The sequence below is a fragment of the Numenius arquata genome, chromosome 1 (assembly GCF_964106895.1).
Source record: "Numenius arquata chromosome 1, bNumArq3.hap1.1, whole genome shotgun sequence".
NCBI lineage: Eukaryota > Metazoa > Chordata > Aves > Charadriiformes > Scolopacidae > Numenius > Numenius arquata.
This window is the reverse complement of record NC_133576.1, coordinates 43,065,636-43,080,901: the sequence shown is the minus strand read 5'-3', so window position 1 is coordinate 43,080,901 and position 15,266 is coordinate 43,065,636. Positions and strand designations below refer to the sequence as shown.

Genomic DNA, 15,266 nt, shown 5'->3' with positions numbered 1-15,266 from the left:
TAGTTATATCACGCCATTATTTTTTTTTTCCTTTTTTATTTCTTTTACATTAGGTGAAACTTTTCTTTATAAAATCAGTGGTGCAGCATGTTCTGTTGCTGCTGTTGAAAGGCAGGTCATGGCTTCCTGTGAGTTCTCTGTTGGTGTTCAGTTTAAAGATATCAGGCCAAAATTTCTTTAGCAGGCCTGAAATCTCCAGTGTGGCAAAATAAGAGTAACCCAGGGAGCAGAGCAGTCAGCCTGGATGAAATGTGTTGAAGCTTCAATTTCTTGTAGTGTTTGATACTGATTTTAGACACCAGAGGTCAGACACTGCTGCTGATCAGCTTAGGAAATGAGAACAACTCTAGCAAATAACAGAAAATGAGCTTTCCTTTCAATGTGATCATATATATGGGTTCTGTCTAGTTTTTTTTCCCCCATTAGCCTTTAGAAAAAGAAACTGCTCTTCTTGAACTTCCTCCTGGCAGAAAAATAAGCCAAGCAGAAATGCTCAATTTTTAAGAATTCATTGTGATTTTGTCCCCTACATTTTCCACTTCACAGTTTCTAATAAACCAATTGTCCTCTTCACTTGAGGATTTAATTTACTAAATCATTAAAAATTAAAGTAGTTCTTCAAATTCTCTTCCTCACTGTGTTCAAAGCACAGTTTCAAAAGCTAGTCCACTTTGTAGCAATGGGGGCTTGATGAATTCCCTCCCTGTTTCTGCACTGCGAATGCAATACGAGAAAACTGTAGTCAAGACACTGAATTTGCTCCCCGTACAAGCCCAACACAGCACTTTGGCTGGCAGCAGCACCACTGACCTTCAGCAAAAGTGGCCAGCAGAGAACACGGCCCCCAGAGCCCCCTCGCAGGGAAACCTTCCTGCAGTTGGCAATTTGGCCTGGCCTGGCTGCTTTTTACTGAGTGTCTGGCAGAGGCTGCTTCTGGGGTTTCTATGATGCTGCAGAATGCATATTTCTCTCTCGTAACAATTTCTCGTGAGAAAATGCATTCGTATGCACAGAAAGCTGTCTGTGTATCACAGAAGACTCTGCTCGGTGCAGCGGTGCTGTCCTTCCAGCTCTCCTCTGCCAGAGAGGTCAGCATTCAGAGCAAGGGGAAAGCTGCAGCAAGGGAGCAGCAGGGACTACTGCAGAGAGGAAGGAGGAATAACATTAAACCCCTTTGCCAGCCTCATTGTAAGACTCTGCCTGAATCCAGAGAGATTTTCCTCCTCTCCTTTCTCGCTCTGGACACTGAGCTTCCTGGTGATTGGCATGAGAAAGGTGGATGCACAGATACCATCTGACAAAGCTTTACATTTATTCTAAAACAAATAAGTGTAAATCCAATCAAGTATATGTTCAGTACTCTTTGGAGCAGAGCTCAGCTGATGAAGATGGCTGTGCAGTTCGTCACCTGGGGACTATGATGGAAAATTGCCCTTAATGACCCCTTAATATTTTTTTCTATTGTCAGAGATCTCCAATTTTATCTTTTTGACTAACAGAACAAGGTACAGAATAATAAATGTTTTTCTTGTGAAACTGGCAGGATTTCATAGAAATGGTGTGATTAATATGAGGCCAGTTCAGAGTGAATGAGGGGTGGACAGCCCACGTGAATGTATTTTGGCTAGCATAGGTCTAAATTATAGGTGGGATATCTACATGAACAAAGGCACTACTGGTAGCAGTCAGGAGTTTATTTTGCTTTGGTTTTCCTAAATGTAACAGTCAATAGGATAGTCTTTTGTTGGGCAGAATTAAAAACCTGTTTCAGAGCAGGGTTCAGTTTTCTGATACATTGGTGATACTGCTCTTAAATGCCCAGTGCTCAGTGCATTTGCTTCCCCACTGTTCAGTGCTGTGAAGAAAAATGGTGATAATCTCTCTGCTTATGAAAAGGGGAATGAGAAAGTTCCTGGAGCTCCTCCCCATTAGCCGGCACATCTAAATGCTGTTTTCCAGACTAGTCATATCAGTATAATTGCCTTCTCTGCGTTAGCATTTCACTTGCACTGTCAAGAATACAAAGTGCTCTCCTCCACAGGAAAGCAGCATGCTATTTGTGTGTCTTTCAAAGCCTTGCTAGCTGGAGAATGAGGCCATCTTTGATCTTAAATTTACCGAATCTGCTCCCTGGAAGGTTGCAAAGTTGGCTAGAAGCAGTCCTCAGCTCTCTGTGCTCAGCCCTGGTTGTCCTCCAGCTTCTTACCATTATTTTACCCTTGGTGACTACGGAAAAAAAGAAACTATGGTGCTGTGCAGATTTAGCTTGTCTTTCCTCAGATCTGTGGGAATCAGTGTGCTAAAAAATGGTCCCTGGAGAATTCAGTAAGACAGCCCAGGTCTCCTGATGCTGCTGTCTCATAATGACTGAAGCTATTAAGGCTAAGGGATGCAATGGCAATGAGAGAAAATACCTTACGTTAGCATAGCAAGACTGGGGTCTTTCCTCTCCAAGATAAGGCATTCCTCCACCTTCTTCAGATACTCAAGGAACCCATGTTTAGTAACAAATGTTTCAGTTAGTGCTGAGCTAACTCATAATAATCTTGTTTAGGTCCAGGGGATGAGTTTGAACAATGACTTTACCCTCTGGACAGAGGACAGTGGTGGTCTGTAAAGCATCAGATGACAGTCTGCGGAATTCTTTTTAAGGAAATGTAAACACTTCCCCATACACAGTCATTTCCATGTGCACAACCCAGCAAACAAAGACAACGTAACAAAAAGAAAAATAATAAAAAAAACATTCAGAATAAATTTTGTCACTGCAATAATTTTTGCACCACTGCAAAAGCTGTTGCCTGATTCCAGCCCCTCCTCAATGAGGCAGAGGGGTGCCTAGATTAAAAAAGCTCCAGAAATTTGACTATATGGCTTCCCAACTCTCTAGCCCCTCTTTCTGCTGGTGTGTATACCAGACAGTGATACAGCAGTCCACTGACAAGCAATGTTTTCCACATATGTCCATTGACTGGAAAATGCTACATGAATTCTGAGTTAATCCCTCAACAGTTGACAGCCATGACCAATTACCATCAGAACCTGTCCCTATAGATCACACCCTAATTTAACAATAAATTACTTTAACCTCATACGTCTATTTGCAGTGATTCCCAGAAACCATTACTAACTGTAAAGGAATCCTCCCATGGGTTAAGTAATTACCCTGGAGAGCTAGCTTTCACTCTTCAGCAGCGAGAGCAAATAGCATTTCTAATGAGCTGGGTATAAATAACAAGTTGAATGCTGTCAAGCATCAATATTTACTCTGCATTGGATAGAACTGCTAACTGAATTAGCCCCTTTGCAGTGAGGGGCAGGGTTTGCATGCAATTATAATCATGACATTCTCACTTGATGCCTTATTAGCTTTCTTAGCACACTATAAATAGAAAATGCATATTCAGAAATGTTGCACTGAGTGGTGCCTATCTGTCAGTTTTCTTAGATCTTGCAGTAATACCAGTATAGATCTGAAAATTGAAGCTCTCCATATATGCTTTTTCAACCTGAAGTAAGTAGCTAGCCACAAAGCTAAGCAAATGCAGACCCCAGGCTGTCTGGATTCTCTTCATAGGCAAAGTTTTGTGCCACCATAATATCTGCTTACTTAAATGAGGTAGAACAAAGATTAAGGATCCATCAACGAAGATCAGCTTGCTGGACAAGGGTTTTTTCCATCTATATTGCACAATAACTGTTTTCTGTGAAGGTAAAGAAAGCTGATCAAGCATTGCAATGGTAATTTTACTGGAAATTCTAACATTTTGGTTGTTTTGCTTGAAATTAGATAAAAGTATTAGATTTCTTATGAACCAAAAGTTCTGTAGACAATACAGTCCATCAAAATGTTTCATTTTGTTTTTAATACCATATGTAGTAATTTCCAATATAGCATATCTATTTTAATAATTTAAAATGAATATTCACCACATGTGGTATTAAAATATATTTCAAATTATTTATTGTGATCATTTAAAAAATATTTTAAAATATTTTCCTATTGACAAAATGTGCTTATTTCGGGAAACTTTAAAACAATTTATTCTGATGTTAAACATAGCCCTTGCTATTTTGTTTAAGTACAAGCTTATGTGTAATGTGATATTCTATTATGCAGGTATTTTTTCACATTAGTAAAAGAGTGTTTCCAAAGTTGGAGAACATTGTACAGTGCAACGTGTGTTTGAAAAATAACACATGCTCATGAAATTAAAGCCTTTCTCAAACTGCAAGTGTGCACAGAGATGCAGTTAAGATTATGTACCAATATTGTAGCATTTCCTGGCTGAAGTTTTTTCCATGTGGTTTTAGAGAGAAGGGGTTTTTTCTTTCTCTGTGACAGTTTTCGATGGCTTATATAGATAGCTGCTGTAATTAGAGAAAGAGATATGCGTTCGCATACTGCAGTGCCAGATAGAGGACTGAGCTGCTGAGGGCAAGGCAGGGGGCAGGAGACTGTGTGGCCATATGTCTGCTCACACGTCACACCACTAGCTGGACCTGGGTCACGTCAGGCAGGGCTAACTGCATGGGCCTACAGCTCATTTGCTCTCCACTTCATTAAGTTCACAGGTCTACTGTGTATATCCATTAAACTGTTCACACGCATATTATTTATACAGCAAATAATTTGGCATGAGTTATGTCTTCAACATTGACAATTTATAATAATATATTGTTTGGCAATTTCACTGGCCACAGCTAACATATTTTGATGCATGCCGGCTGGGGGTGATACTTCACAAAACTTTAACCATCAGAGGCAGCTTCTGCTTTGGGGCCCTCTGAAGCACAGCCTTTACCCTCTTAGAGATGGGGGCACAGCCCTCCAAACCCTCTCCCCTGGTGTGGGCAGCGCAGAGGCTGCTTCCTAACACAGGGTGTCCAGCTTGGTCCATGGGGGCACAGTTACCAAAGCGGCAAGCTCCTCTTTTCGCTTTTGCTCCTCCACTACGCTAGGTTGACGAAGTGCCTGCCTTGGACCACTCTAACACATGTTGTTTTTCCAGTTCCAGGTCCTCCCGCTGGTGTTAAAGCAGCTGCAGCTTCGGCCTCCACTGTCTTCGTGTCCTGGCTCCCTCCCCTCAAGCTGAATGGCATCATTCGCAAATACACTGTCTTCTGCTCACACCCCTACCCCACAGTAAGTCCCACAGGGCAACCACAGAAGGGCAGCACTGAGTGATGGGGCTGAAACTGCGTGTCTAAAGGTGCTCAGTGCTTGACACTTTCCTTGTCGCTTACTTTCCTGCCATTTGTTCTTTCCCCTAAGCAAGGGTGAAAGGAGATCCTTGGGCTACGGGGTGACTGAGAGTTGCTTTTGTTTTGTCCCACCTATCAAACTTCTGCAGCACTTAAAACTTATTGCAGAGCACTGACTTACAAATCATAAAAAACTCACAATTGAAGTTAAGTATCTTTTAAGCCAATGAGGTTTTTTAGAATGTACTCAGTGACCTTTTACTGGTCCAGCTGCAAGCTATGTAGAGCCCTGTTGTAGCTGGAGGTGTGTATTTTTATACCCAATTGCTGAATCTGAGTTGTGTTTTCATCTAAGTTCCTACTTTTTTGGCTTGGGTATTCATGTGTGAAGGAATATAATGACTTATGAATGAACATATTTGCTTCTGAATAAGTTTATTTTTGTCTCAAGTATTTGCCCACTCTAGGTCTACATGCTATTACTTACTGAGAAAGTGACAAAAGAAAAATAGAATTGAATATCAGGTATTTTTCTCTCCCTTTCTGAGCTGCAAAGGACCAGATATCTTTAAACACAAGGGTCAATTGCTCTTTGTAAATACCCATGCATACTTATTTTAATATGCATCAAAAAAGTACTTATTCAGTTTTTATCCAAGGTTTTGATTTAGTTTTTAAACAGGACTTCCTATCAAAGGCAGCATCGCAAGTTGCAAAATGGAATCTTAGTTTAATAGACCAGGAAAATATTGTTCCAGAAGTAGGAGGAGTTTGACAGGGGAAATTTCCAAAAGTGCCTCAGGCTTGTTTTCAAAGCTGGCTGAGAGAGGAAGGCCGGAGGATATGTCCGCACAGGACCCTGTGGGCTAACACAGCCTCATCCAACCCACTCTTCCCACAAGTGAGCTAATTCTGCAGGTACTCAAGGGAAGACAGGTAAAACACATATCCATTGATGGCTATGCTTAAACTGATCCATTCTACTATAAGCAGGGTTTATTAGTCACATCCAAAGATAAGGGTTGGAGATCTTAGCTTCATTTATGCTTTGGGACTACTGACTCCTAACTCCATTAATTTAATAATCGTAGCCAGAGATTTTACCATCATGGTTTGTGCATTCCTATGGCACACCGTGGGTTAAAGAGGTCAAAGTTTACAGAGCTGGACCTTGCTGTTAGGGCTGTGGTCCAAGCAGGGACCAAGCGCTTCTCTGGGGGGCTGGAGAGAACACCAGGTGGTGCTGCTGGCTTTTGCTAGTTACTTACCATGCACAAAGCTGCAATGTTTCTTCTTGAGGCTTTGCTAGCAACCATATTTTGTCTGTTTACATCACCAGCAAAATAAACATCTTCAGCTAGAAATTTTTTTCTCTAATATACAGTTCTCTCATATACAAAATATTTTTTTTTTAAGCCTGCTTATTATATGGTTACCTTTTGGAGTACCTCAGTGATGGACAATGACAAGAATAGTTACTCTTTTTGCTAGTCTTCACCTGTACTGAATTTTACTGCTATATTTTTGTGTTGTTCATTATGGCATGAGTTGAGGGTATCACTATATACCATAGCCCAAGGTAGAAGCTCTTGGAGGTGTTTTGTTTTTCTGTTAAGTGTGTATGTGTACACGTATAGTTATCCTGTTGTTACCTGCGTGCATGAAGGGATGTATGTGTGTGTGTGCATATATATATAGATATGTACATAAATATATGTGTACATATACATACAATATGTAGCTATGAGGACAGTCCCTGTACCACTTCTCATTAGTGTTTTGCAGATCAGCATAAGTTGTGGCTCGCAGAGCAGGTCTTCTGTATCAGCCTTGTGTGGTGAGTGAGACAGTGGTCAGTTTCCAGAAACCAAGTTGGACATCTCTAAATAAGTGCAAGAGCTCAGGACACATTTAATATAGGATGTACTCTTCCAACTTTATTTCTAACAAAATGCTTTGTCATCTTTCAGCCTTAAAATGCTTGTGAAATAAAAAGTTATTTTATTCAGAGCTAGCTTTGCAGCCTGCTGGAGAGGTGCTTGAATTTTAACACTCCTGTGCAGATGTGGTCTATATATCCTAAGGAAGTTCTTGTATGGTTCACTGTTGGAGGAGACAAGTAGTTGACAGCAAAAGTGGTCTTAAATTAGGATGGGGAGGGGAATAAGTAAAAGACCTGTGCCTTTATCATCTTTTTTGCCACAGTAAGTAGCAAGTGCTGTAATTGGAGGTATAGACCCATAAAAACGTCCCGAACAGAATTCTTCCTTCAGTCAAAGCCCTGGTTGCAAAATTCTAAAAGTCTGCCATTTTAAGCGGAAAGACAAACTCAGTTTTTAAGCATCAGTGAGTAGAAAGGTAAATGAACAGTGGTAAAGATAAACTTAGGGGGAAAGCTATATTCTTTGCAGATTGCGTTTTACATGCAGTATGGTTATGCTGAGAACAAGTCAATACAGTACACTTTAGACAATTAGGCTAACAAGACAGTCCTTCACACAAGAACACTGCTTTCGTGTTTTTGAGTTACCGACAGAAAAACAAATTAACTCTGTTGTGCGTATTTTTACTAAAAAGCACAACTGTCCCATGCCCCTGATATTATAAGATGAAGACTTGCTCTCTCTTGCACAGTTCAGTTTGCTTTGCATGGGCAGAAGCTGTTAAAACTTCTGCTGCCCCTGTACAGAAGGATGCAGACATTTCCTTTTTAAATATTATGTGTCCTAAAAACAGAATTTGCCTGGGGTGTTTCAAGCCACAAATATGACTAATGTGTGAAAAATAAAAATTATTCTCCACTGCAATCTATTCTCTAGCCAAGATAAAGGGAAAATGAGGATCCAATGTCATACTGTTTAATTGTCGTGTCTATATTGTTGTATAGGCATTATTAGACAGAACTTTCTCTTTTTTTATTCTGCAAATATAGGAAAAATACAGAAATATGACTTAATGGGTCCTTCATTCTTCAAATACAAGAAACAACACATAACAGAATTTAACTTAAAATAATTATCCTCTATGCTAACTTATAGCTCACATTCCCACAGTTCTTAACCCCACTTCCTCCCCCATCAACGTCCAATTCCTTGTAGGAGCTGGCTTCTCAAGACCACCTGTAATGGTCTCACTTTGGCCAGGTTGCTTCTAGGTGTGCTTATACCCAGCATAACAGCAGGAGGCTCGTCATGCTCATTCTGCCCAGGCCTCAGGGAAGCAAAAGGCAGTGCTATCAGCTGCAGCACAGGTTGCCATGACATCCTCTCAGTGTAGGTTTTCCCAGTGATGCCATAAACGTTGCACGTGGTTTGAAACCTAGCAAACAAGACAGGGTGGTTCAGCTCCTACTTGGCGGTGGGGGGAGCTGCCTTAGATGGCTGCTCCAACACCTGCTGCCTTGAGTTGAAGATGTATATTGCTAGGGCTTTTAAAAGGGCAAGAGAAAATGAGATTTAGCTGATTTCTGAAAAAAAAAAAACAAACCACCCAACCTCTTGTTGCATTCATGCCAGTACACTACATAAGGAGGAATCAATGGGTTTAGATTAAATAAAATCTAGATGGCAGAAAATGCCTGGAAAAGGTCATTGTGACACAAAGCATGCAATGGCTAGCCACCCTGGAAAACTGTAATCTCAGAACAGGTAAAAAGCAACTCAGAAAGAAACATGGTGTGTGCTGAAGGCAGGAGAACGAAGGTTAGGAAGCAGGATTTCTTGATGCAGGAAGAGCTGAGAAAGCATTAGAACTGACAAGGGGAAGCAGAGAGAAGTTAATAGCTGAGAGCTGAGGAAATACAGACCAGCTGTATCATTTGGGTGTCAACAAACAGTATGGAATGACTCAATCAGAGATACATGTTAAAATCTATTTTGCTTTGTTGATTAGAAAAGTGCAGTCGTTGTTGCTGTTGGGGTTTTGTTTTGGGGGTGGTGCATTGGTCAGTCATTCACTACTAGGAGCAAACATATTAAATGGGCTTATCCTGCTGTTTCCACCAAGGCAGGTCATTAAATTGTGCATCAGTCTTCTGCTTTCTCCACGGGAAGCCTGGAGATTAATGGAAAAGAGTCATCTAAGTAGAACTGAACTATAACAGGATAATAAATGGAGACCGCTCTCCTTCTCAGTGATTTTCCTTTTCAGGACATTGTTATTTAGTTCTTGTCTTCATTCCACTCATATTAAGATGTGGAATAAGTTGTCCTCACTATTGCTCTCTGATTTTCTGACAGTGAAAGCTAAAAGCAGAACTTGTTTGGGCAACTGGGATTAGAAAGTGTTCAGATGTGAGACTGACAATACTGCCAATGGCCAAAAATGTCATAGGAGTTTTATTTGAGCCTTTCCCCCATCTAATTTAGGAAACATCTTGGTGGCAACCTAATGTGCTTCTTTTTCTGAGACAGATTTACATTAGCTCTACCAGTGATTGGTTTCAGTTGTTGCACACGTTTTGGCCAACTGGATTTCTATTTTTAAACTTCTGTAGAATAATAGAATTTAGGTTGGAAGGTTTCTCTGGAGGTTGCCTAGTCCAATCCCCTTATCAAAGCAAGTTTAATTAGATCAAGTTGCTCAGGGACATGTGTAGTGAAGTCTTGAACACTTCCATGCACGGAGATCCTACAGTTCCTCTGGGCCCAAGTTCCAGTATTTGACCAGGGTTTCATGGTAATTTTTTTTTTTTTTCCCCAGTTCATCAGAATTTCCCATGTTGAAACTTTTCCCACCCTGCAGCTTCAAGATGAGCTTAGCTTCAGCTTCTCTGTATCATCTGATCAAGTATATGTAGATGGCAATAAAGTTTCTCCTGAGCCTTCTCTTCTTAAGGCTGACAGACTTTGCTGGCTGAGCCTGTCCTTGTATGTATGTGCTGTGCTCCAGCCTCCTGACCAATCCTCACAGCCCTGTCCTGTGCTTGTTCCAGTATGTCCATGGGATTTTTGCGCTGGAGAGTCCAAGACTGGACAGAGTATTTAGATGCGGCCTCACAAGTACAGAGTAGAGAGGAAAGATCACCTCCCTGAACCTGCTGGCTACACTTTTACAAATGCAGAGTTGCTAATACCAGACATGCTCTTCTGCAGAGCTGCATCTTGGACAGTTGGTCCTCAGGTTGTATCGGTGCATGGGGTTATTCTACCCTCAATGCAGGACTTTGTATTTGCTCTTTTTGAACTTCATGACACTCCCGTCACCCCATTTCTCCAACCTCTCTAGGTCCCCCTAAACAACAGCCCTGCTCTCCAGTATATAAACAATTACCCCCAATTTCAGGCCATTCACAAACTTGCTGACAGGGCACTCTTCTTCTGTCTCTTGGGTCATTAATGAAAACATTAAACAAACTCAGTCAAAGGCTTTGCTAAAGCCGCAGTATACAACATCCACTGCCCTCCCTTGTCCACAGTGCCAGTCATCTTGTCATAGAAAGCAATCAGGTTGGTCAAGTGTGATTTGCCTTTGGTAAATCCATGTCAACTCGTCCTTCTTTTCCTTCTTGTGTTTAAAAATGGCATCTAGTAGGATTTGCTCAATAAACGTATTATTGAGAAAAGGTTGGCCAGCCTGTAGTTGTCTGGATCCCCCTTCTTACCCTTCTTGAAGGTGAATGTGGCATTTCCCTTTTTCCAGTGATCAGAAGCCTCCCCTGATTGTCATTGCCTCTCAGATACAATCAAGAGTAGCCTCACAATGACATCAGTCACCTCCTTCAGCAGCTTGAGGCACATCCCATCTGTTACCACAGGTTTCTGTATGTCTAATTAAGTGATTGTCTTAAGTGCTTCCTAATTGGATCTCCCTCTACTGTGAGTACAGCTTTACTCCTACATACTCTTCAAGAAGGTTCAGAGACCTGGAGGCCTGAGGGCAAACCTTACCAGTGAAAACTGAGGTAAAAAAGGCATTGAGTACCTTAGCTCTTTCCAAATTCCATTTCACTAAGTATTCTGCTTCATTAGGGCAACGAGGATGATTCAAGGATTGGAGCATCTCCCATACGAAGAAAAGCTGAGAGAGCTGGAACTCTTTAGTCTGGAGAAGAGAAGGCTGAGGGGACACCTTATCAATGCTTATAAGTATCTGAAGGGTGGGTTGAAGGAGGAGGGAGCCAGACTCTTTTCAGTGGTTGCCAGTGATAGGACGAGGGGCAGTGGGCACAAGCTGGAACATAGGAGGTTCCACTCAAATATGAGAAGAAACTTCTTTATGGTGAGGGTGACAGAGCCCTGGAACAGGCTGCCCAGGGAGGTTGTGGAGTCCCCTTCTTTGGAGATTTTCAAGACCCGCCTGGATGCAGTCCTGAGTAACATGCTCTGACATGCTCTGGGCAATCCTGCTTCGGCAGGGGAGTCGGACTAGATGATCTTTATGGTCCCTTCCAACTCTAAAAATTCAGTGAAATTCAGTGAAATTGAGCAAGGGGCCCAAATTCTCCTTAAGCCTTTCTTTTGCTACTGATGTACTTAAAGAAACCTTTCTTGCTTTTGGTTAACACTGGTTCAGTTGACAACTTCAGCTGCCTCCTTGTCTTCATCAGGAGGTCTGTAGCAGACCCCTACTAGAACACTATGAGTACAGGTCCATCCTCTGATCATCCAGCTCTCTCGTGGTTTGTCGCCTGCCTGGGGGAAGCAGTCCATGCATTCATAAACTCCTTTACACAAACTGCAAGCCCTCTGTCACACCTTCCTACGTGTCTTTCTTGCAGAGACTGCATCCCTCCGCTGCAGAACACCAGTCATAAATGTTATCCTTCCGTGTCACTGCAATCCCAATGAGGCTATAGCTCTGCAACGACACACAGACTTCCAATTACTGTTCTCTAAGCTGCGTGCATTGGTGTACATACAGGCATTTGAGATGGGTCCTAAGCTGTGCTGCTTTTACAAGGGGAAAGTGAGATCCTCTTCTGTAATGCTGTTTGCTACACACATCTGCTTTGCTCTTTTGTACCCTTGCTTCTCTATTATGGTAGCTTTCCCCAACCACACCTAGTTTAAAGCCCTCATCACTAGGTTAGCAAGCCTCTTTACAAAGATGCTCTTGCTGCACTTTGCCAGATATATCCGATGCCTTCTCTGTAGCTCTCATTCCTTGACTTTCTGCAGATATAGAAGACAAAGCCCTGACTACTAGACAGCCTGCAACATCAGTTGACTCACTTCTGCTCGAGCCTTCTCCCTTATCAGAGTGCTTGAGGAGACAACACCTGGGCCCCCGCTCTTCACTCTCATCTTCCAAACTCTGCTGTGACTCTTGATATGGTCCACATGGCCCCTGCCAGTGTTGGCGTCCACATGCAAAAGCAGCGAGGGGAAACAGTCCAAGGGCTGGACCAACCTTGGCAATATCTCCACACTTCTCAGATCTTAAAACTGGCCAAGCAAAAAGTTTCCAAAATATTATGTCAGGTTGGCAGGTCAGTGCCACCATTCCCTGCAGGAGGGAGTCTCCAGTAACTATCACATGCCTTTTTCCTTTTCTGCAGAAGCTAGGTTAAGGCTGAGATGGCTCTGATGAATCCTCTGATGGGTCTTGTTCATCCTCACCAATGCACAGGGCATTATACATATTCTGAATTTGCAGATCTGCAAGTAGAGCAGGAGTCTTTTTCCTGTTGTCAGAAGTAAAAACTTCCAGCCTTTTAATATGCTGGCTGCCACCTTCCTGTTTGAGCATGTTCTCCTGCTGTCCTTCCTTCTTTGTGTTGTGTGACTGGTTCTCATATCCAGTCTTGAGCAGAGTTACTGGGCTCCTCTGCATGCCTGCTCTGATAACTGATGTGACAATGGCTCTACCAGTCAGCAGCATCCTGGCTTCCCCCGCTCCCCAACAGGTCCCTTCTTGCAAGACTATGAGCTTTCCCCATCCAAGCACTCATCAGTTAGCTTGTGAGCACTGTTATTGCCACATGCTCCTGCTGCCCTTCCCACCCCCAGAGCAAAGCGTGGTACAGGCATCTGTTTTCACCAATGCAGCATGTTCCTGTCTAAGCAGAGTGGACTGGCCTCTCCATAGCTGACAGTGTTCTCCATTTTGCAAAGGTGTGTCTATCTGTTTAGCTCTATGCATGTGCGCAGTGTGTGATTTCTCCATCAGAAAAGCTGTACTACTCAAGCTGTAACCATTACTGCCAAAAGCTGTCTGTGCTGCACAAAGTTCTCTTGGGCATGACGTTTAACAAACATGTTGTTAATACCAAACCAAACCCATAACTGTTCAGCCCATTACAAGAGGGATTGTGTTTCTTCAATGTGAATTCCCTTGCCTTTGATTAAATATTTCATATCCACCTTAGTTTTCTGAGTGCTCAGTAGTCATGTCTCTGCCAGACTTTTAAAGCTCTGTCTGCTTGGCACCAAATCCCTTACTGTACAGTATGAAGTGAACTTCCGTGGAGCAGAGTACAGTGGTACCTCTGTGAAGCTGCTCCTCAAAGTCCCTGAACCAAATTGTGATCAATTCCACAGTAAAACTCTCTTTGTGGAAAACTGTAGATTGCATTTCACTTTCCAGCACAAGTACCCAAAGACTGGCAAATATGACGAGAAGCTTGCAAATCATCCAGGTAAAATTTTAAAAAGCTACTTTTCTGATAAGAAGAGCCAGTTTATTCTCTGGTCTTGAATTCTGGTAATAGTTTTGAAATGTTAGTTGATCAAACTGTTGTTAGTTGTGGGACTCTGCTAAGATATATGATTTCTCCCTTAAGCCCATCTTGGCTGAGGTCCCAAGTGATCAGATGCCTGAGGACTGGAAGGAGAAGAAATTCCAGAGCAAGATGCTGTTGAACCAGATGAATGGAGTGAGAATGTTCCTCCAAAGATCCCAGATGATGCTGTCATGATAAGAGTATTAGCTGAATCAGCTGGATTGTGAACCAGAGCACATAGCGGACCCCAATGCTGAAGTTGGAGTGATGAATAGAAGTTATCTCATAGCGCAAACTCTACAGTCAGCCCCAGGCAGCCTGTGTCTAGAGAGTCTTTGAAAACTGTAATTCTACAATTCTGGGCTTCTCCAAAGGATTTAGAAACATAGTCGATTCATCTTGGCCTGGAAATACTTCTGAGAAACAGTTGGGTTTGGAAGATGGGGAAGATGAACATATGTGAAGTAATGATGGAGAAAAAGGAAACGATCTTATATTTGGCCAAAACCCAAGTCAATTTACTTTAAAACATAATTGATACTGGAAACTGACCAACATCTGGGGCTGTTTGGGGCAGATGGGTTACTGATCTTTTGGGTATGTTTCTTCTTCTGTGAGAAACATATTCTTCAGCCTGTTAGACTTCTCTATTTGTTTCATGTTTTGGTTTAAGCCCACTAAGAGAAAAAAAAATGCATGGTTTAACCTGCTGTCAAATTAAACAACTGGTATATGATGTCTGCACAAGACACCATTCCCATGTACATTCTGTCTGCTCAGTCCTGTGATAGGAAAACCACCAGCAGCAGCAGCAGCAGTAGCGACTAGACTATTCATCTGTTTCTCACATCTCTATGCATCTTTTCCTGACAATCTGTAGAGCACCATACTGACGGAAAAACTATAGTCTTATTCCCTAGTCAGGGTGTCTAACAGTGGTTTTTTTTCTGTTCAGTAGAAAAAGTGGCATGAATCAGACTCTTTCTCCAGCTTTCCTTCCTCTCTTCCACAAATGCATTGCCTGCAAGCTCCCAACTCTGGTCACACAGTTTTCAAAAGGTCTCAGTCGAAAACTCTTAGACAGATATCTTGGTTTCTTATGAAGTCCTGTATGTTTGAGATACATTCCCCAGTACAAAGACATGCAGAATCTTCCAGAAAACACCTGGAGGATATTATTTGCAATGTATTATTGATATTCTATCAAAAGTATACACAGCCATCTAGTGGTTGCCTGGTGAGACTCATCTCTGCTCTGGCTCTGTAAATTATAGACACAAGGTGGGATTCAGCTCACCTGACTTAAGACATCTCAAAGAGAGAGATCTGTGATGATTCTGGTATCATCAAGGATTTCCTTTCATCAAAGGAAAGATGCTAGATGTCTGGGAGAAGCTGG

The 15,266-nt window shown here is 42.1% G+C and overlaps 1 protein-coding gene across 2 annotated transcripts in view; it reads left to right on the top strand.

Annotated features, from left to right (window-relative positions):
* DSCAM (DS cell adhesion molecule) overlaps window positions 1-15,266 on the top strand; it is a 405,642-nt gene that overhangs the window by 320,451 nt on the left and 69,925 nt on the right. For both annotated transcript variants that reach the window (XM_074157779.1, XM_074157857.1), the window contains one exon: window positions 5,013-5,146. In XM_074157779.1, the coding sequence (XP_074013880.1) occupies window positions 5,013-5,146 (134 nt within the window). The remainder of the gene's footprint in view (window positions 1-5,012; window positions 5,147-15,266) is intronic.